General features: G+C 37.7%; 1 protein-coding gene across 2 annotated transcripts in view; it reads right to left on the bottom strand.

Annotated features, from left to right (window-relative positions):
* The window catches only part of BCAN (brevican), a 923,936-nt gene that overhangs the window by 157,537 nt on the left and 743,609 nt on the right, over window positions 1-22,790 (bottom strand). For both annotated transcript variants that reach the window (XM_044079780.1, XM_044079779.1), the window contains one exon: window positions 4,075-4,233. In XM_044079780.1, the coding sequence (XP_043935715.1) occupies window positions 4,075-4,233 (159 nt within the window). The remainder of the gene's footprint in view (window positions 1-4,074; window positions 4,234-22,790) is intronic.

Raw genomic sequence — 22,790 nt, 5'->3', positions numbered from 1 at the left:
TTACTTTTGTTTCTGTGTTTGTTGGCTGTGTGTTTGAAGGACATAAGAGCTGTAGTGGTGCTGTGTGAAGATCTAAAGCCATGCTGTGTTTTAGTTGGTAGATTATGAGAGTTTAGGAAAGTCATAATTTGTGTTTGCACACATCTTTCAAGGACTTTGGGTTACATAGAGAATATGGTGATCAGGTGATAGTTAGTTCTTTGGAGTTACCTACTTTGTGGAGTGGGGTGATATAGGCAATTTTCCTGAGGTGGGGAACTAAGCTTTCGGTTATAGAGTGATTAATGAGGATTGTTATGGGATATGCAATAGCATTGGCATCAATCTTTAAGAATTCAGCTGGTAGATTGCCTACAGAGAGAGTTGTAGGTTTAAGTTTAGTAAGCATCTTTTTAATAGTGGGGACTGGGACAGGTTGCAGAGAGAAGCCCAGATCAGTAGTATTGAGGTTGGGTGGTTTGATGGTATTTGGGGGTGTATACGATTTAGCTAGGGTTAGAATGGAGTCTGTGAAGAATTTGTTGAACTGGGTTGGTATGTTTGTTGACCTGTCAGAGTTAACAGGAGCAGGGGTGCTACCTTTACCTGGGTGAAGAAGATTGTTTATGGCTGCCCCAAATGTTTTAGGATTGTTCTGATATCAGTTTTGAGTGCTGTGGTAATAGTTTGTTTTATCAATCTTAATTAGTTTCTTTGCTTTGTTCCTGAGCTCAAGATATTTTGCTTATCAGTATTGGTACCAGTCTTTTTCCAGTTAGTCCAAGCTTTGTCCCTGTTATACAGTGGTGCTCTAGTCTCCTTGGATAACCAGGGGGCATAGTTAGATTTAATTTGAATGGTTCTGGAGGATGAGTGGTGGTCTAGTATTGAAAGGAGAGTTGAGATAAAGTATGATACAGCATCATCCAATTTATGTGTTCTTAGGGGGTGCCAGTTACAACTTGATAGATCGGTAGTAAAGCTATTGGGGTTAAAGAATATTTTACTTCTTATCTGTTAGTAGAAGGTAGATTTTACTATATGGGTTTGACTTCTGATTAGATAGGTTGAGAGGTGGTCACTAAGGCTGTCAGAGAGACAGCCAGTTTTACTAATGTTATCTGGCCTGTTTGATAATATTCAGTCAAGTACTGATTCCCTTTTTGTGGTTTTATAGACTCTGGTTGGGCGGTTGATAAGCTGAGAGAACCCGCAGAGGTTTAAGAAGTTAGTAGGTTTACAGGAGTCACAAGTTTGCCAGTCGATATTAAAATCCCCTAGTGTTATGGTCTCTTGTGGTAATGACATAGACGCCCAGTTAAGTATGTTTTCTACTGCATCAATATTATTACCTGGGGAAGGTAGCAGCCATTTAGGTTAATAGCTTTTTTCTTGTTCAGGAGTAGCTTAGTGAGTATTATTTTGGCTGTTTTTAAAGTAGGTAATGGAGTGCTTATTATTTCTATGTTTAACTGGTTCTTAAATAAGATAGCAATGCCTCCACCTTGTATTTCAGTTCTATCATTACACAATGTTGTAGCCAGGAGGAATTAATTCATTGTTAGTCACTTCTGATTTTAGCCATGTTTCAGTAATAACTACAATATCGGGAGGGTAGTGGGAGAGATGTGCATGTAGGTCGGAGATTTTGTTTGTGATGCTTCTGATGTTAATATTATGTATGAGCAGGTCAGAGGGTTTAATGAGAAGATGTGCAGTGGGGAGTGTTGGGACTTGTGTTGTTGGGTGCTTAAGTGTACTTTTGGGACCAGAGTTTGGGTGTACATCACCAGAAAGGGGTATTTTGGATACACGTATTATGGTGTGGAGTAGGTTAGTAATATGAATGTGGTATTTTATTGTGGGAGTGGTGAAATGGAGGAATATGAAATATCGAGGGAGGAATGTGGATGTTAGCATGAACATTAGGAGTAATGATAGAGTTAGCACTGGCATGATGAGGAGGTGTTCTGGGATTAGTGAGGTAGTAGGAAGTAGCTTGTGCCAGTAAGATTAGGGTTATTGAAGTTAGTAGATTAAGTAAAGACATAGTTGAACTAGAGTTGTGTGGGGATGTATGTGGTGAGTGAGAGATATACTGGTGGATTGCGTAGTTGTGCCAATAGGAGGAAAAAGGAAGAGTGTAAGTTTTTGTCATGAGTTACTAGTAGCATAATGGTGTTGGCCTTAGAAGGAGGAGTTTGTAGGTGTTGGGCAGTGAGTGGTTGAGGAGATAGGTTGGAGTGTATATTGTGTGTGTGTGTGTGTGTGTGTGTGTGTGTGTGTGTGTGTGTGTGTGTGTGTGTGTGTGTGTGTGTGTGTGTCTGTGTGTGTGTGCTGATTTATCTGGATGGAGAGGTGGGTATGGTAAAACAGAGAGCTGTACTCTAGTTGTTAATTTTACTTTAGTGAATAAGACATAACACTTCACCTGAGTAAAAATATGTGTAGATTTATTCTAAGTAAAATAATGATCAGGTTTCACACTATGAAAGCTATTTTTAAGGAAGATTATATTCTGTGGATCTTAAAATGTATGTGCTAAATTAAAAATGCATTGTATAATGCTTTCTGTTAAGGTGTTTATTTTGCATTTTGAAGCAAGTGATTTCCTTTGTTTTGTTTTTTTTTTGTTTCACCTAATTCACCATCAAGCCACTGGTAGACAATCTATTAATAGCCATGTTACTCAGTCCCTTCAAAGAGTGAAGGATGAACCCATCAAATCAATACACTTCAAGATAGATAGTATATTTTTTTTTGCAGTGTCCACCCCCCCCATTTCCCCTCACCCATAATGCACAATGCCCAGTGACATAAATGTTGAGCCCTGTCATTCGTGTTCATTTCTTACACATTGGATACTCATGAGCTGCCAGGCAGAGCAACGCTCACAATTATCCTTGAGAGAAGATAGCTGACCAACAGTCACTCTGGCCCTCCAGCCTCCCCAAGCAGCCTTCTGCCATCTTCATTGTTAACTTATTTCTGAGTCAGCACAGCTAACTAGATCAAATACTCTGCGCCACTGTTCAGAAGCATTCCTTTTTCATTTCTGAATGAATTACAAAATGGATAGAAAAAATTTGCTATTTCATCACTTGAAGTGTGCCATCTGAATATGCATGCATTAAGTAAGAAATTGTACCTCAGATCGTTGGGGTTACAAGGAAATAATGAAACATATGGGGGTGTTGTGAAGCCCAACTTCCCAGGCTCTGATATGACAACCTCTGAAAAAGTCTGATACATCTCTGTAATGCCCACTCTGAAGGGCATTATTGCACTTAGATAATGAGCTCTCTGTTGAAGTTTCTATTTTTTTATCAGTATATACACTTTATTATATTTTTGATGTAAAAAAGTTCCTCCAACTAATGTTTCGTAACATATGTAATTGTTGGAGAAAGCACTTCACAATTAAAAGTTATCCAAGTATTTAATGTTCACCCTCCCCCCACACACACAGAACACAGAGACTCATTCACACACACACACACACACACACACACACACACACACACACACACACACACACACACACACACACACACACACAGGTGCACACAGACTCAAACACAAATGCTGAGGAATGCTCATACATACACACACATCCACACAGACCTACAAACTCACCCCCCCCCACATGCACACACACACACACACACACACACACACACACACACACACCCACGAATTTGCCGTAATCACACACACACACACACACACACACACACACACACACACACACACTACTTTAACTGCTTGAGTTTTTTAAACAGATTTTATTTCATTTTGTATTTATTTTGTTTTAATTTTATGCTCACCAAACTGCATTTTTCAACAGTGATCTGCATGTAGCAAGCATAAACAATATGGTGGCCATTTTTTTTCTGCCCGTGCTTCACATTCGTTCCACAACAATGTGCCATCATATGCTTTGCCTGTTATCCAAATCTCTTTAATACACCTACCATCAACATTTATGATTTATTTAACTGAAGTTTCAAATATAGTGCATACATGCAATATATAAGGTGAGGCAAGCAATAAGGGGAAGACTTGAAATGTATTACCAGTACGCATCGGCCTTACTGTTAATGAAGTTTTGCTCCTCAGGGGTCATCACACTGGTTAGATGACCTCCCCAGTTCCTGCAGTTCTGTTCTGCTTCTTCCCAGCTGTTCCTGATAGTAAAATGCTTGTAGCAAAAGCCTTGGAATTTTTCCCAGCCAGGTTCACAATTCCTTAAATCTGCAGAAAGAGACAGCAAGATATTAAGTTAGATTATTATGCAATACTCAATAATTAAAACACATCTGGAGGTATAATAAGCTGGTAGTAGTTCTGATCTAGCTGCATCACAGGAAAAGAAATAAAAGAAGACAGGCCCAGTCAGAGCTGTCTATAATCAGCAAAGAGTGGTGCATAGTAACAATAGTTCCCTGTCACTCAAAAGTGTGGACAAAGGCCTAGATACTTAAAAGACATTTAAAGACAAACGTGTAAAATCAGAAACACATTTTATTTATTGGTACTGTGAAAACATGGGTAATAGCAGGCTAATCTATGAATTATGTTGATACCAGGAAGAATGAAGCCAAATTTAATCTTTTTTTTGTGTGTTTTTTCCTGTTCTTGATGTTTATCTGCAATGAATGTTCTAATCAGAAAAAGGATACACTTTTGTTTGTCCAGATGCCAAATGACAGAGAGATGTGCTGATTTTCTTGAGACATGACAGCACCTTCTTCTAATATAACAAACAAGGATAAAACAGCATTGGAATACAGTCACTATTAGACTTTGTTTTAATCCCAAACAGTGTTAATTCAAGTATAAACCAACATGGAGGCATTCTGCCAAACTCTGACTGCTGTGTTTGATGTGGCTGTATCTGGTTTATGACCCGTTTCCATAGTAGCAGTGACATCAGAAGACGCTGAAACTTGCATAGGACTTTTCGCTGTATATTTCTGTATTAATGTAGTGTTACTGAAGAACGAGATAATGGAAAACTAAATGTAGTTGCAGACTTGCCTGCAGAATTATAATAACTGTCTGTAAGTAGCTATGTCAGGGAAATATTCTTTTACCAGCTAGCAAGGGAACTTAGATATCTAGAGTTATTTTTTTCTGTATGTATCCTTTCTATATTTACTGCATTTTATTTTGCTTGTCTTATGTGCCACCCTCTGTATTTGCAGTATTTTTTTTTTACTATTTTGTTCATTACTTAAGAAAAGTTAATTTATTTGCTTTTAAGCTCTTGTAGCTGGCATTTATTTGTTACAAATGTATGTATGAACTGTTCTTTAGCTGGAAGAAGGCAATAATTATCTAAACTGTGTCATAATAAACTATACTGCCATGCCTTCAAGAGAGTTTTAACCAGCTACCAATGAAAGAGACATTAACAGTCATGTTAAGGAGCAGACAGGTAACTGGAAACATCTGACTTTGTTCACAGCAGTGGCAATACGACTAGGACAAGGAAGAAAGCTGTGAGAAATTGGAGAATTCTGCCAGCCTTCCTTGGAAAGTGTGTGTGTGTGTGTGTATGTGTGTGTGTGTGTGTGTGTATGTGTGTGTGTGTGTGTGTGTGTGTGTGTGTGTGTGTGTGTGTGTGTGTGTGTGTGTGTGTGTGTGTGTATTATGCGGCTGGCCACCTAGCTGATATGTTAGTAGAAGGAAGATACTTTCTTTTTTTTAATGGATAGTGCAAAATTGTGCAAGCAAAATCAGAGGAAGTTTAGAGCAGCAATGACAACTTGAAATGTCTAAGGCAAGCTTAAAGAAAACATACACACTTTATGTTTTTTAATGTTTAATTAATTTAATGATAAAGTGTGCTAACTTGGTGAACTGCCAGAGATACTCAAATCATTTTTGGCAGTGATCTGACGATTTACAGTAGGTGAGTTACTGAGATGAATTGTACACTGCGTAAGTTGAATGTGTGGTGGTATGACTATGAAGATACGTGAGACATAAGATATAAACATCTGCAGGCATGCATTTCAAAGAGTTCCATAACATGTACCCAGCTCTGCACACAGCAACACTACTCAGAAATTCTGGGCTACTATCCACAGATAAAGCTCTCAACTAAATACTCCAATAGTGCTTCCAGAGCACCCGTACCTCAAACCTGCCCTGGATTATAAACATGGACAGACATAATCACACAACAGTACCCAAATTAAACAATTGTATGTTACAAAAATATGTGTTTAAATCACATATCATTCTCTTCCAGTGATTCTAATGCTGCTGCCCTAAAGATTTTGCATAAAACAATGTAATGATTGTTTGCAGAATACAAGTCTGCACCATCTTCTTATGAATACTGCTAAAGACATGCGTCTGGAGCATTTCTCCCCAAGCCTTCACTGAGAATGGGGTCTGTCTCAGTCAGACTTTCCTGGTAAACAAATGTTAAATAAATAAAATAAAATAAAAAAATAAAATAAAATACTCAACACTGTATATACCTATGCAAGCTATGTACATGTTTTGTTTCTAAATTATGTTTATGTAAGCTATTATAAATCTTATTTTTTTCTCTCATGTATGTATGTATACTTAGCTATTTTTTGTTCCTTCTGATATCGTGTAACTGAATTGTATCTATATGTCAAAGCTGGTGTTAAATATGGAGCTTTTCTCCACAGGCCACTTTTGAAAAACATTTTTATCCCAGTTGGACTTTCCCAATAAACCAAGATAAATAAATAGTGACCAAAACAATAACATAAAATGCAGCAGAAACAATGTTTTGTACAGTATGAATGTAGCTGTGCAGAAACTTCTTTGCAATCACATTATTTATAAATGATAAGTTTGACATGGTGCACAAATTTGTGAATTTGCAGTCATCAAGAGAAGAAGACAGAGAGAAGACAGAGTTAAGCAACAGACCCAAGGACTTCAGGCTAGATGTGACCAACCAGTGAGGATTACAGTCCAAAACACAATATATGTATATATATATATATATATATATATATATATATATATATATATATATATATATATATATATATATATACACACAGACACACACACACACACACACACACACATGTATACAGGCACTGGCATCAAGAGCTGTGTATCTTACCTTTAACATCATCATTTTCCAAGATTAACACAATGGTCACAGATTAGTCTCATTGCTAATGTACCACCACTTTTCATAGATTCATAAATATGCCATGGCCACTGATACTTATGACCATCCACACCTTGCCAGGAACCCCCTCATGCCACATCTCCTTTCTTCAGGAGGACCATACCAGACAATCCCAGAGTAAATTTGTGGATATCCATCCAGTCATCTAGGTTATGTTTGACAGAAACTTATGAGTTACCCTACTTAATATGCATGGAGTGTTTATTCCAAAGGTTTGTAAGGCACTGGGAAATAAATCTATCTCTCCACAATGTTTTATGTATCTGTTTGCAAAGATCTAGGTTGCTGATTCTATTATTTGTGGAGATATTGGACTTGTTGATATGCAGGAGGTCCATAACAATTGGGTAGCTAATGGTGCAATAAGTGAGCCAGTGATCTCCTCTCAAACATCTATAAGACACTGGATAAAGGGACAGAGATTCCAGCCTTCCTTGGTAATTTAGGGACTTTAGGCCTGTGATTTTTGGGGGTTGGAAACATTTGGGGTCTTTCTAATTGTTTGAGATGTTTAGTGAGATACAGCCCAAAAGGGATGTTGTTCTCAATAATTGGTCTGACCAGTATTGAGTATGAGGGAGTGATTATCCCTTTAGACCTTGATGATATTCCTTTGGAAATGAGTTGCAATAAATAAAGGGATTTCCTGACAATTGTCACATGATGGTCAAAAAAGAGGCAGTTATCAACCTAAGTTCCTAGGTTCTGACTACATTTTCATTTTGTAGTGTTATATTGTATATAAAATATGATGAAACTGCACTTTTTGGCATTTATTTTGAACCCATTTTTAGTACATCAAGAATTTACTAGGAAATTTCATACTGGATTGTAAGGGTGTGACAGAGTCACTGAACATTAAGCCCCTGTTTGCAGTTCTCTGCAAACATTGTTTGACAGAAGTCTTGGCTCTCTGTTTAGAGATCTGTAAAGTAAATGCTGAAAAGGAAAGGTCCCAGCACTGAGCCCTGAGGGACTTGCTTGCAACTTTCATACTTTAGAAACAATAAAACTATAGCCATGCATACCTTTTCTTGTGGCTTAGACAAAAATGTTGTGCACTTATTTTGTCATTAAATGCAGGTTTTAACTTTTGGTTATTAAATGTTATACACGGTTTATTTCATTTCTGTCTCCTTTGTGATTGCTCCAGCATGCTTGGTCTGTTTGCAAACTTTCATACTTTCTCATGAGACACCTGCAAGTTACACTGTGTGGCTTCTGACTTTCAGACACTTTGCTATCCATCTTACTACATATGAGTCAGTTTTTAAAACATTTAGCTTCCATATGATGCCAGCATGGGAAGTTGTATTGAAGGCCTTGGCCAGGTCAAAATACATTGTGCATACTGCATGACCACTGCCTACAGCCTCTGTACCTCTTTCTAAGAAGTTTAACAGAGTCAACAGACAGGATCTACCCTTCACCAAGTTGCATAATATGTTCTATGCCTTTTCAAATAAGGCTTGTAAGGCTGATGGGTCTGTAAATACAGGGTCAGCTGTAATGCCCCCAGTGGAAGGACATCACAGTTGCAGTGTGCCACTCATCAGGGGGAAAAAGTGCTTGACTTTCAGATTTACCATCCAATATTGCTTCAAAATAAAGCCAAGCAGTGATATAATTTTGAAGTGGTAACACATAATGAGATTCAGACATGATTGGGGCACTGGAATACTGAATAAGGCATTTAAATGAGCCTCTGTCTCTAAACTGCATCTCATAATACAAAGAAATGGACAGTGCCCCACTGATACTAGAGCAGCATGCTGTGTGCTATACTTTCAGCATCTGTTACAGCGTTTCACATTATAAAGTTCATCAGTCTTTGCAGACTACAGTGTATCTGTTTGCACTTGCTTCAGTTTCAGTCTCTCATTTCATCTTGTGCCACATTGCCTGCTCTGTTTGTTACCACCGTAAAGCTCGAGAGGCATAGTATTTTATTCATACACATACAAGTGCCATATCTATGTGCACAAAAACATAGATATACAGACATACATGCACATTTGTGTGTCTGTATGTGTGCATGTACATAAGTTTGTAACTGTATGTGTGAGGGCAGGAATGTGTGACCCTGTTCCAGTGTTTCTGTAGTTGTGTGAGATAGGTAAACTACTACAATAAATTAAGAGAGGAAGCATGAAGCCTGGTCTGAAGAGAGCAAAGATAGTCCGATAGAAGCTTGTCATCTGTCTACTAAGACACACAATCCAGTGATGAAGAGCAGGCAGCCCACCCCATAGGGAATGCCAACAGCAAGAAATGGTTTTCTTACTGACTGATATCTTCACAGCATCAGCGCACTAAGGACTAACAAACAGTGTAGAAATGATAACTGAAAAAGTGGAAGCATCCATAACTCTTGATCTATGTTTTTCTGTGAAGTTCTACATCCTAAGGCAAAGCCTAAGCTTACAGGTTCTAACTAAAACATTGCTCACCCTTGGAAAATCATCTTACGTGTCCAAGGACTGAACAGTCTTGTATGTAGTTTTGGAGATATCCAGTGTACACTCCTGACAGCAAGTACTGAAACCAGCTCAGAAAGAGACGGCATCAGTGTCTAATGGGTGTAACGCATTGCCATCATCACATTGACTAAAATGCAAGTACATTATTCAATAACCTGAACTGCATCTGAAAACACAAAGAAAGAACGTAGTACCGATCAATCATTTGAAATGTTTCACATCTTTATATGACTTTTCTGACTTAGCATAAAATGGTAACCCTCAACAAAGGTAATTTCCCCCTTCTCTTACTGTCTGAAATCAGCCCATCCTTAACAGGTGCTTGATGGGGGTCACAAATACTGAAATAAGCCTCTTAAAGAGTGCATCAAAGCAGTTTTCAATCCAGCTAAGGATGTGTTTACTGAACTCTAGTTCACTCACAGCTCTTACATGGTGTGCAGAGTAAAATGGATAGACAGAGTACGAGATGAAGAAGGGAGATAAAAAAAGGTCACCAGTTTAATCAAGTAAGAACTGAAAGATCCAGATAGACTGAGTGATTTAACATTTTCAGTCTTGGCAATTTCTCTAATCATACTTGAATCTCAGCCACTAGGAATTATGAGCTTTAGAAAGCTGCATCTAAAAGATAGGTTCCATCCCTGCTTTTCAAAACCAAAAACAAAACAAAACAAAAAAAAGGAAAAAGGAAAACACTCCGAATTAGCCATGTGCAGACTGCAGCATCCTTGGCTAGTATTGTTTTATACAAAACACAATTTTATTGTCAATAGTCCCATTCTAGTAATGTGACATAACTTGTAAAAGGCCTCCATCTATCACACTAATATGGAATTGCATGATGTTAAAAATAATTGCCCAGAAACTTCAAATTATGTTTGTTCCAGGAATAAAATTATTTGAAGTAATACACACATGTAAATTTTGCACTACGATTTTAAGCACAACAAAGCTGAGAATGATTGTTTAAAGTTCATTGTACCCATATAGCGTAGTACAATATTTTCACTCTTTTTGTGTTATTTCTGTGTGAAAACAAATTAAACAGTCTAGGAAAAGATTGTTTACTACTAAAAGATGATTAAAGCAATAACTGAGGAATCAGTTTTTTTTTTATGCAAAATCTGTATCTTGACACTAATTTATTTCTCAGTCCTACAACAAGTATTCTGAAGATTTGAGACAAACATAAAACAATATATCCAAGCTGTACCATCAGCTTAAAATGCATCCACCTCAGGGCAAGGTTTATCTGTATTTAAGTAATATACTTCTGTAGTCAAAACTAAAATCTGTTCCTTTAGAAAGGAAAATTACGGATCACAAACTGTAATGTGCTACCTATCCTGAATCTTAAGGCTGGATAGAGCACTACCCACACCACAGAGTAGATAAGGACTGTCAAGTTTCTTTATTACTGGAGAACAAAATAGAATGAAGAACAACTTATTTCATGTTTATGGCAGTGATGACATGAACAGGCAATAAACTACTGCATATGTATGTGTGCATGCATGACTAGATGAATGGATGCATTATGTATGTATGAATAAATGGATGGATGCATATGCATGTGTGTATGCATTCCAGGACATAGAAGGTCAATAGAAAACCAAAAATCTGTTTTCCAAAACATTTAATAACAAACAAAAAACAGTAATCACTTCTCAGTTAAATCACTTGTAGGATCAAGAGATTTTATCAGACTGAATTTCATTCTACAGATTTTATCAGACTGGATTTCATTCTACACTACTAAACTTTAAATACACTAACATCACTGATGCAGACCACATGGCTAAAATACATACATTTTAAATGAAATGCATTTGTACACCCAAAATCATATGCCAACATTATATAATGATATTCTACTAAAATTATAATCTTGCTAACTAAAACTTTAATATTTGCATTTCTTTTTTAAGCAAACACTTGTAATTAGTGCTTATGTTCAACGCCTTTCCTCTACATGCATTTGGTATTGTATGCCATTTATACACAGCATAATTAAATTAATAATCTCTACATCCCCCCACCCACCCACCTATCACTTAGGATAGTAAAAATAAGCATTTCAAAATGTTGATATTTTTCAGTGTGGTTAGACAAAGCATTCCATTCATTTTTGTTTTTAATTGCATTGATGAGTTCACATATTCCATCTGTTAATCGTTTTGTTTCCCTACATGTATGTATGTAAGTATGGTGGATTCATGGATGGATGGATGGATCCATATGGGTATTTGAATGGATGAATGCATGCATGTATACATCTCTGTAGCAATGTATGACTAGATGTATGTATGTATTCATGGAGGCATAGGTGCATGCATGTATACATGTATGTATATATGTATGTATGTATGTAGTATGTATGTATGTACAAATGGATGGATGGATGCAAACACGTATGTAGGCACATATGAAATCATGGACAGAGGTAGCCCAGTTTGTACAGTGCTGCAATGAGCTAGCTTCAGGTGAAGTACTATTCACTGTACAGAACTGTGCCAATACACTATTACTACATGCTCTTCAGGCATTCAAATGTGTCGGCCATACCTCTCAACTGTCCACATTTTCTCAGAATGTCCAGATTTTTGCCTGTAATTTTGGTGTGTTCCTGATAAAATGTATCCTTTTCTAGTAAATCAGTATGACTTGAAGTCATTAAAAGATAGACATTTAAGTTTCAAACTTCATATCCCTCAGAAAATGCAAGCTAATGAAAAAGTTGTTATTCTAGCCAATTTCTATGTTTATAAGAGCAATAATTAAAATCTGTCCCTGTTTTTGTGCCTTTGCCTACCCATTATTTTTGGCTTTGTCCAGATTTCTTGCACTAAGAGGTTGAGAGGTATGGTGTTATGTATGTTTTTGTTCACATAACTGAAAACTAACCAAGATAGGAAACATTCACCAGGTCTACTGTAAGCTCTTAATTTTAATGAATTTTAATATTTTGCCCCCAAATACTTAATATAATGTTTTATGACACTGTCTCATGAACTTGTGTAGCGACAATTTTCTTCTGTTATGAGACATCAGAATACAAGTGCTCACTTGAAATGCTCAGTCACAAAAGCACAAAATGTGTGGATAGCATTGAAGCAAATACAAATTAATTAAAACAAGTGCTTTGTCATGGGTTAAGCTCCCATGCAAACTCTCTCACCCATGAAAGTACAGTTGTGTAAGTAGTATTACCATAACAGGAGATGTTCAGATAATCACTGCTGCAGTAGCCTTAGCTATACAGGTTATATCCTGCATAGGATACAGCAGCCATACTATTTCCAAAGCTTTAGGGCACCTTCCACATGCCCAAACCATTTGTCAGCTAAGCCTGAGCTGACAAAAATTAAGGTTTGGACACAAAGTCCATTAGATCTTTCATGCCAACTGAAAGGGACTAAGCCCTAAGAGGACATTGCTAGGAAAAGAAAAAAGGTATATGTCCACACCCTGGCATACAAAAAAGACTTATAAATGAGAGGAGTAATGGGAAGGAGCAACTACTGCAGCAGTGATCATTCAAACACCTTTTGTTATGGTAAGTTTACTTAAACAACTGTACTATGTTGATTATATTTAACACTACTGCAGTAGCCTTAGCTATATAGATAGATTACCATAGCCTACGAAAACTCTGAGGAGGAAAGAAAAGGATCCAGGAGCTCCTAGGGAATGGCCTTAGCAAAGCGTGTCCTAGACATAAAAAAGGAATCTAGTTATAGTGCTTTGGAAATGTATGCACAGAGGACCAATTGTTGCATCTAGAATACTTCTAGAATCCAACCCTTTCTAAAATGTCCTAGATGAAACAAAGGGTCTGGTAAAGTGAGTCTTGACCCTGCCGGGAATAGTTTTGTTGTGGTGGGAAGAACAAGAGTCAACAGACTGAGACAACCATTTGGAAATAGTCTGTTTTGACAGAGGTTGTACCTTCTTCTTACTTTTACAAGACATGAACAACTGATCAGAAGTTCTGAAAGATTTTGTTCTGTCAACACAACATGTCTGTGGACATCCAGTGTATGAACTTTCCTTTCTCTCTCATTTTTAAGTTTCTGGAAAGAAAACAGGGAGATGGACAGATTGGTTTAAGATAAACTAGGATACCACTTTAGGCATAAAAGAAGGATTAGTCCTCAAACAAACCCTATCTCATATGTTCATAGTTTCATAGGTGTTTATTAGGCTAATGACCACAAAGGCCTTTTAAGCCTAGCCATGCAACCCAAATCTCTGACAAGGTACATCAGAAGAGTTTATAAAAAGGAATTGGGCTTACCACTAGATGTCTGTAGTTGAGAAATATTGTAAATTAATGAACAATTGAGCTGTAGTGCTCTATGAAAGATGAGATAAGGTCAACCCACATTAACAGCTTGCAACTAAGATACTCTTCTTGGAGATTTCAGAGCAATAAGTAAAACTGTTTTTCATGTTAAAAACCACAAGTCAGCTAAATGAGCTGGTTCAAATGGAATGTGTTAGCTTCTCTAGCACAAAGTTAAGATCCCAAGGAGGAGCCACCAGTTTTCTGGGAGACCTCTTATGTTGAACCCCTTTCAACAACATTTTGGTGTGAGTCTGGACTGAAAGAGGGGTGTCCTTGGGCAGATATGCTGCAAAGGTTGAGAGATAAACCTTGATACAGGAGGCCATGGGATAGCAACTCATACAAATATTGTAAATCCAGAGAAACACTGGCCCTGATTAGTTGCTTTTTATTTTGTTGACACCAACCAGGAAAAATGTTTATATTTGTCAATATATGATTTTCTAGTGGCAGGCTTTTATGTCTCCATTAGTACTTGCTACACCTTTTATATGTTTTATTTACATAGAGAGCTACATTAAGCAAGTATACATAAGACATTAAATATTCATTCAGTCATTTTATTATGCAATTCTGGCAATCTATTGGTCTGACAATTCTCTTTTTTGAGTCACACAGAAATATATTTAACGGCTTTGGACTTATATATCCTACCATGAACAAGCACATATATACTGTTAGAACTAGGTGATGAGTAGATAAGTAGTTTTTATACATATTTAAGTTATACTAGAATGTATAGTTTGTTTTATTTTTTACTATACATTGGTAGATAGTGTATTGTCTAATTTGCTGTTAGAGCTTTTACAGCTGATTGGATAGCTTGTTATGAAGTCATAATTGGAATCAGTCTCTGATTTGTTCTTTGTATTTTAAATAGTGAGTGTTAATCTGTGTATTTTTAAAGTCTGATGAAGTGTTGAGGTCAGCTCAAAAGCATTTACTGAGGTACAATAAAACCTTCTTTGGTTTATTTTCAAAAGCTGTGTTTGTTGTCACTCAGCTTTTAGTCTGATTCTGTTGAGACAGTCTATTTTGTTTTTTATAAAAGTTAGATGAGGGCACAGAAAATCCCTTGGAGAAGTTAAAGAAAGAGGGCTGAAAAATCTGAGAGATTCTCCGAATCAGCTTACGTCTCTTACCACACTTTTTCATAATGTTTGCAGCCGAGGGTCCAAAAACTAAATCCCTGTCCAAGAGAGAATTCAAAATTTCATTTTTAACATCTTCTGGGAGATTCATAGAATGCAGCCAGGCAAACCTCCTTAAAACAATGCCAGTGGCCAAATATACTAATAGTATCTAGAGAATCATAAACACATTTCAAACAATGAGTAGCAACTTCAGAAATAGAAGAAATCAAAATACACATAGGAGAATTTTCCTCACAAAAGGAAACTGAAGTTGAAACTTTCTTCATACCTACACAGTTACAATAAACTGCAACGTGAGCCTGATAGTTTAAAATTCTAAAAATCAAGCTTGCTGAAGCATACATTTTTTTTTCTCAAACTTATCAAAAGCTTTTCCATTTTAGTCAGATGGAGATGGGTTGAAGTTAACAAAATGTTTAATAGCAGCAGCTGAATTCACTAAACTAAAGCTGTTGGGTCAGACTGGGGATTAGTGTATAAAAGCTTAAAAGACTGAAGAACTTTATACAATCTATCTACTTCTTTAGGAGTAGCAGACTGAATCACAGGAAATCCACAGGCAGTGACATAATCACCCTTAAAGCTGACAGCACCGGAGGAATCGGTAAAGGTTCTGGAAATTCTAGTTGTAACAAATCATATTTTCTAACAGACTGAGAGACCACAGTGTTTTTCCACTGAAAACATTGGTTCATCCTGGAAATAGTCTTGACAAAAGGGAATACCTCACAGGGAGAATTAGATACCATAATCTCCTCTGAATCTCAATCAGAGCTTTAAGAAGAAATAAAAATGTTTCTGTCCCTACAATCCCCTACAGATTCAACATTCTTGAACTGCATCAGGGAAAGAGGAAACCCTTTTTCTTTTACCTGAAATCACATTATAAGAAGGGCCAAGAGCCTGTACAAGTCTTTGAGCCAAGCCCAGCAAATAACTTGTGTTTAAATATAGTTGGTCAGGAGAATAAACTTTTATTGTTTCTTTTTTATTTGGATTTCTGAAGAAACAGATCTAGAAACGACAGCAAGAGTTTACCCAGGATGGGTACTGCATTGTGCCTAAGCAGGGCATACTCCCTGCCTCTTCTCCCAGCACCATCAAAAACTATATCTTCCTTGCCCACTGAGGGGGACAGAAACAGCCACAGAGGTCAGGGCTAACCCACAGTCTGTGGTGGCTTTATGGACTATACCAGAAGGATCTGAAGAGAATGAGTGGTCTAAGGAATCAGATTTGGCTCTGGCTGTAGGACCTTTAGCTTGTTCCATGGTCAAGCCAAAAATGCTGCATCTTTCCTAGGGAGGATTAGCAGTACTAGTTGGTAAAAAAGTAAAGTCAGAAAAAGTAACTTTTTTATAGGTTCATAGGTTCATATGTATATTCTGGGCTAATGACCAAGAAGGAATTAATCAGCCTAGCCACACAACCCAACACAACCCAATTGTGCCCCCATGTAACATGGGGTATCTATTTGGAGGGGTACTTTATTTAGTAGGTAAAAGGTTTAGTGGGGGGTATGTTAGTTAGGGAATACTTTCTGCTGGCCTCTGTCTATCAGAGACATGGGGGCCAGACCAGGAGGTAAATTTTTGATATCCTATCCAATGGTTAAGGTTAAGTTTGAATACAGTTATGGATGGACTCTGCTTCACATGGATTGTGAGCTCAGTTCAAGGGGCATAACTGTCTGAGACACATGTTTGCAATGTCTGTCTTCATATAGTCCAATGAAGTATGTCTCGGGTTATTTACACCTACACAGACTATGACAGAATGATACTTGTACCTGTCATACATTTCCTTGAGTGTGTGTGTAAACTGGTGGATCCTGGCTCCAGATAAGCAACTAACCATTATCTTCTCTGTGTCCACTCTGGTGAGTGGGGCATCTGCGTGTCATACAATGGAGCCCCATAGACATGAGACCTGAGTAAACTGCTTGCTTGCCTTACAGCCTTCATTCTTGGGGGTCCATTGGGTATAGGTGTATGTGCTGTTTTTGGTATTGCTTTTGGTGTGTGATTTAGAGATCGCTGAGAGTAGGTGTTGCTGTTTGTAGACTTACGAGGTCTTTGAGGTTTGGGAAGATTGTTTTTTAGTCCCTCATCATAAGATGGTCTACGTGTGTGGTGGACCCAGTAAAACATTGTAAAGAACACTTTAAAACACTTTCCCCAGATGCAAAAAGTAAAATAAACACATATTTTTCCACAGTAAAAGTAGTTTTGAACATTTTTAAACAACTTTTAAACTGTCAAGTAAAAATGCACTCCCATTTAAAAGTACATAAACGTCACAAGACAGTCAATAAAAGCACTTCATTTCTCAGAACCATAACTTTAAACAATAAAAAGTAATGTGTAAGGTTTATGCCCAAAAGTTAACTTATCTGCCCAGCAATGGAACAGGAATAGCTGACTGTTGATCCTTAAAAGCTCAGAAGGGAGCACTTAAGTCCTGAAGGGCTTGGCACCCAAACCTTACTTTTTGTCACCTGACTAATGGTTTGGGTATGTGGAAGGTGCCCTGAAACTTTGGAAGCTAGCCGTCAGTTAGATCCTATGCAGGATATAACCTGTATAACTAAGGCTACTGCAGAACTAATCAATATGTTAAATATGTTACATTGTACAACAACTCTACACTTGCGCATCATTGAAGAAAGCTGTGCCTGATAAATGAGACCACTCATATTCATTAAGTAATCAGACAAAGGGCTAACTTTCATGCTTCTCCCCAAAATAAATTGTAAAAAATCATTATTACAAGGATGGGTTCATAAATATTAACAGACACTCATGTTAAAGGAATCAATAGGCAAATCTAAAATATCATGGAGAGCCATAAATGTCTGTCCTAGACAAACTATTGTATGAGCTTTTCTTTACTATAGACCAATTTATGTCAGAACCGCAATTTTCCAACTATTTTCTACCATTCACTCTGAAAGAATTTATTCATCAACCACTGTGAATTCATACTAGGTAATCAATCTCAGGATACCTTCTTCTCCTTTGTAAGACAATGAGACCAGAGCAATCAATTGGTTCTCAGCAAGGATGTTAAAAAGTATGTTATTGAGATGGCCAAACCTTTCAGCTTTACTCTGACAAACATTAGCTCATTTTAACTTTCATATTATTTTTAGTTTATTTTTATCTTGAGCTGTACATAGACTGGACTGTTGGATCGTTTTTCAGTCACAGTCTAGATGCATTAATAAAAATTACATGAATATAACCACAGACCAAATATAAATTGTAAGTTACAATAAAGAAATAACTCAGCTTGTCCACCAAGACTTGAGGCATAAAAATCCAGATCAGCAAACGTAAAAAACAGGTTTATTAAAAAAGATTAGCACTTTCACAAGTGTGCTTTATCAGATCCTGACAAATTCAAACTAAAACACAATCACTTTTAAAAAAAAAACTACACCCTGAATTCACTATCCTTTCATGCAGGACTACCTTAGCCCTGCACGGAAGTGGCCATTTAGGAGCAGGACAGCAGCGTGCCATGCATATCAATGAAGGTGCGCTGCCTGAGCTCCTAAATGGACACAGAGCATGTACGAGTGCAGGGGGTGTGTCTGAGAGCAGAGAATATACATGCCCCTGCAATGAAGAACAGCAGCATATGAATAAAAATGAGTGAGACCACTCATAGGTGTTCGCATACCCCCAGCAACATCCCCCCAAGTTAGCAAGAGCAATAGTTAAAACATTAAATATAAAGAAGTGTTTTTTTTTTTTATGAAACAGATTAAATTTAACCGTAGGTGCGCGGTCTTGCCCATTGCTTAGCTACGGTTAATGCAGCTTAAATGGCACAAGAGGATAAAAAGCAAGATATATGCAAATGAAGCAGTACAGCAATAGTGTAGTGGACAGAGCATTCTCCTTACGAGCAGTCATTCCCGGTTCAAGTCCCACTCCAGTACATTCCATTTTCCATGTCAAATCACTTTATGACAATTTTTTTGTTGTATAACCTACTAAATAACATATATGTCTGAACTGGAATACTGCATTAAATGCAGATGTGAGGTGTCACTGTCATAATGTTGTAAAGTCCACAGGTAATCACAAGTGCCCCATGCAGTATATGTACACAGGAATCAGGGATACAAATGGAAGGTAAAATGTGTAATGAATGATAAATCCATACAGTTTCCAAATCCACCACCTTCCCAAGAACTATTTAACATTACTGTCTAAATTAGTGTGGTGGTAAACAGGAGTAAGCAATAGTAAGCATGAGTAAGCATATTTAAGCAGTAGTAAGTGAGTTTAAGCCCGTTTGTTTGGGGGTAAGCAATGCACACACAGGTTAAGTGATATTGAAGCTAACTCTCTGTAAGCATATTTAACCAAAGGTTAGCATTGCTTACCCTCGCGCAAACACACACAAACCCACTTACAATTGCTTAAAAGTGCCTTAATCACTCTGTATGCAATAGTCGCTGTCCTTGCCAGAAACAAAATAAACAGCATTTGCAAGTCTTGAACCCAGGACCCTATACACTACAGTCACAGTAGTTAACCACTAAGCCATCACAGCAGTACATAAGATTGAGGTATCACCAAACAGATCCTCACTATCGGAAAGTCAAACCGAACATGTGAAAGGAATCTATATACAGTTTTATGTTGTATAACCTACTACATAACATAAATATGTGAACTGGAGTCCTGCAGTAAGTCCAGATGTGAGGTGTCATTGTAATAAAGTGTTGAAATACCCTAATAAACACAAGAACCCCATACAGTGTATGTACACATTAATCATGGATACCAAACACATATATAGCATGTAATGAACAATAAATGATTGCCAAAAAGCAAATATAATGCAAATTAAATATTAAGCAATGCTAAGCATTGCACAGCTCAGCTTAGTAGGTGCAAGCAATGTGTAGGCCAGCTAACGCCATCTGCCCATTGGTATACCCCTTTAAGCAATGTCAACCTTAGGTAAACAGGTTTGCCCATAGATTAGCATTTTCAAAACTGTCCAGTCATGGCAAAGTGTGGGAAACCAGCCTTATTTAAACCCAACAGGTGGGAATACATCTCATAACTGATTGCAGCTTCCTCCTGTAGGCACTATGTCTGGTATGAGAGAGGGTGTGTGCTTTCGGGCGCAGCGCTGGGGCATCCAGGAGTCCAGAGTCATGGCAGGACTCCTTGTGAAAGGCCATGGTCAGAGACTGCTGCAGAGCCAGTACCATGGTTCCCAGTACAAAGTGGAAGCCTGGGACCATCTCACCTGTGATCTCACCAGTGCCACTGGCATACCCCGAACTGGTGAGCAGGTTACGCATCACTATGCTGACCTGAAGTGAAGAAAGGGGTATCTCTTGGATCAGTGGATCCAAGAGGATAGGAGGACAGGTGATGTCCCAGCCGTGTGTAAGTATCAGTCCACTACCTGTTTAATAATTGCCAGCTCATGTATATTACGGATAGGTACGGCTAAATATTCATCTTATGTCTTTTACAGTGGCAGATGAGCAAACCAGGAAGCCCATGACTGTAGATTGCAGTGGTTGTGACGTGAGGCAGGTTAGTAATACTCTTACATGTACTGTCATAGGAAATAAATCTAAATCTAAAAGTAGTAGTAAGTTAATTGCCTGTATAAAACCTGTATTGTTTAAGGCATGTACTGCATAAACCAGAGAATATAGCAGGAAGAGTCTCACATAGGTTGTATGTAAATAAAAGCATAACAGCCTGACAAAAAAGGTCTAACTTCTGGACTGCATGTGTTTATTCTGGTATCATATGGCAATGTAGAGTTGCAATCTCTTAATAGTACAGTTGTATTAAACACTGCTACCTACACTGTGCTACATAAATAAAATGTGTAGGAATGTCTGTATATGACTGTTGTAATCCCAAGAGGTCATATAGTACAACTAAAAGAGACTTGGACAGAAAACAGTGAAAATACAGACAACAAAATCCAAATAGCACACTCAACTGAGATTTGAAATATTGTATTTTTAGCACACACAGCCATGGCTCGAATTCTGGGAGTGGTAGTAGGCTGCATGCAGAATCATACCCCACAACTGTACAGATATGTCCAGAATGTCTAGTAAATCGCACCATATCTACTGCCTGTCCCCCTGTCCCCCTGGCAAATCAGTGGGATTATCCCAGACATTTAGGCTGCAAACAATACATACAACCGATTGTCAGACATCTATAAGTACAAACCTGTCACTCTAGCAACTCCCCAAAATGTTATGAGAGTAATTAGCCAAGTATGTCCCATCTCCACCCCCATGTTGTCAAGCTGTGACCAGAGTGTGTACAGTAACAGAGTGAGCCGTATGTGCATAATACTAATGTGGAATCTGGTAATTTGTGTGGCAACATTCAGGTAGTGCTAACAAACATTGCTCCCACAGGTCTGTCAAATACGAACACTGTGCCTAAAAATAAAAGATTGATATCCTGTACTGGTACTGTTTTCTCTGGTATTGTATGGCATTGTTAGTGTTGCTGTTGCTCTGAATAATAAGGTATTACTCATCACTCTCACCCACACTTTACTACATAATACAACTGTCTCGGAAATCCTGTATAAGAGTGTTGTAATTACAAGGTCAGAATGTAAAACCACAGGAGAATTATAGACAGAAATCAGACAAGTGATACACAGCAATATCTATATAGCATACTCAACTGTGATGGACAGTGTTTTATTTTTAGCAGACACAGCCATGGTTTGAATCCTGGGAGTGGTAGTAAGCTGTATGCAGAATCATACACCACAAGTGTACAGAATTGTCCAGAATGTCCAGTTAATTGGCCCATATTTGCCAGCTGTTACCCTGTTCCCCTGGCATATCATTGTGCTAATTCCTGACATGTAGGCAGCATTTTATGTCGTATAACTGACTGTCAGACCTGTGCATATTTGGAAAATGTGCCCCCCACACCCCCCCTACTTAAATATACCAACTCTGAGATCGAACTACAGCAGGGAAAAGGGAATATTCCCATTCCGCGTTGTAGTGTGACTGCCAAAATCAATATTCAAAGTTTAACTACTTCGAACAAGTGGACTCGGTAAAGTGGGTTTGAAGAAGTGAAACTTCAGACATCTGCACAGATCCCGTATATACGTATATATACATATACATATATATATATATATATATATATATATATATATATATATATATCCATATCCATATATGTATGTAGATATGTATATGTCTATATATCTATATAAATATATGGATCTATATAGATATATGTGTGTGTGTGTGTGTGTGTGTGTATATATATATATATATATATATATATATATATATGTTTACCATATGTCCAGAACATGGAGTGGAGTCCTACCTCAGCACCAATAGTCCCAACCTCTTAGTGCAAGGGGATGTCATGTATGTATTACAGGTATATATGTAGACTGTTGCTACTGTCACAGAGGTTGTCTTAACAGATATGTTGTGTGTGGGAGGTCACATCTGCTTTTGACATGTACACCATTGGTTACTGACAGACATCCTAAGGACATTATAGTACAGTACTACTGCTAGCACAGTAATGATCCTGTGGACTACAGAAGAGATATGACCAATATATGTGGACAGTCTG

The sequence above is a fragment of the Protopterus annectens genome, chromosome 8.part0, assembly GCF_019279795.1.
Source record: "Protopterus annectens isolate FY-2018-M chromosome 8.part0, PAN1.0, whole genome shotgun sequence".
Lineage (NCBI taxonomy): Eukaryota > Metazoa > Chordata > Ceratodontiformes > Protopteridae > Protopterus > Protopterus annectens.
Note: the sequence above shows the minus strand (reverse complement) of the source record. Positions and strands in the feature narration are given on the sequence as shown.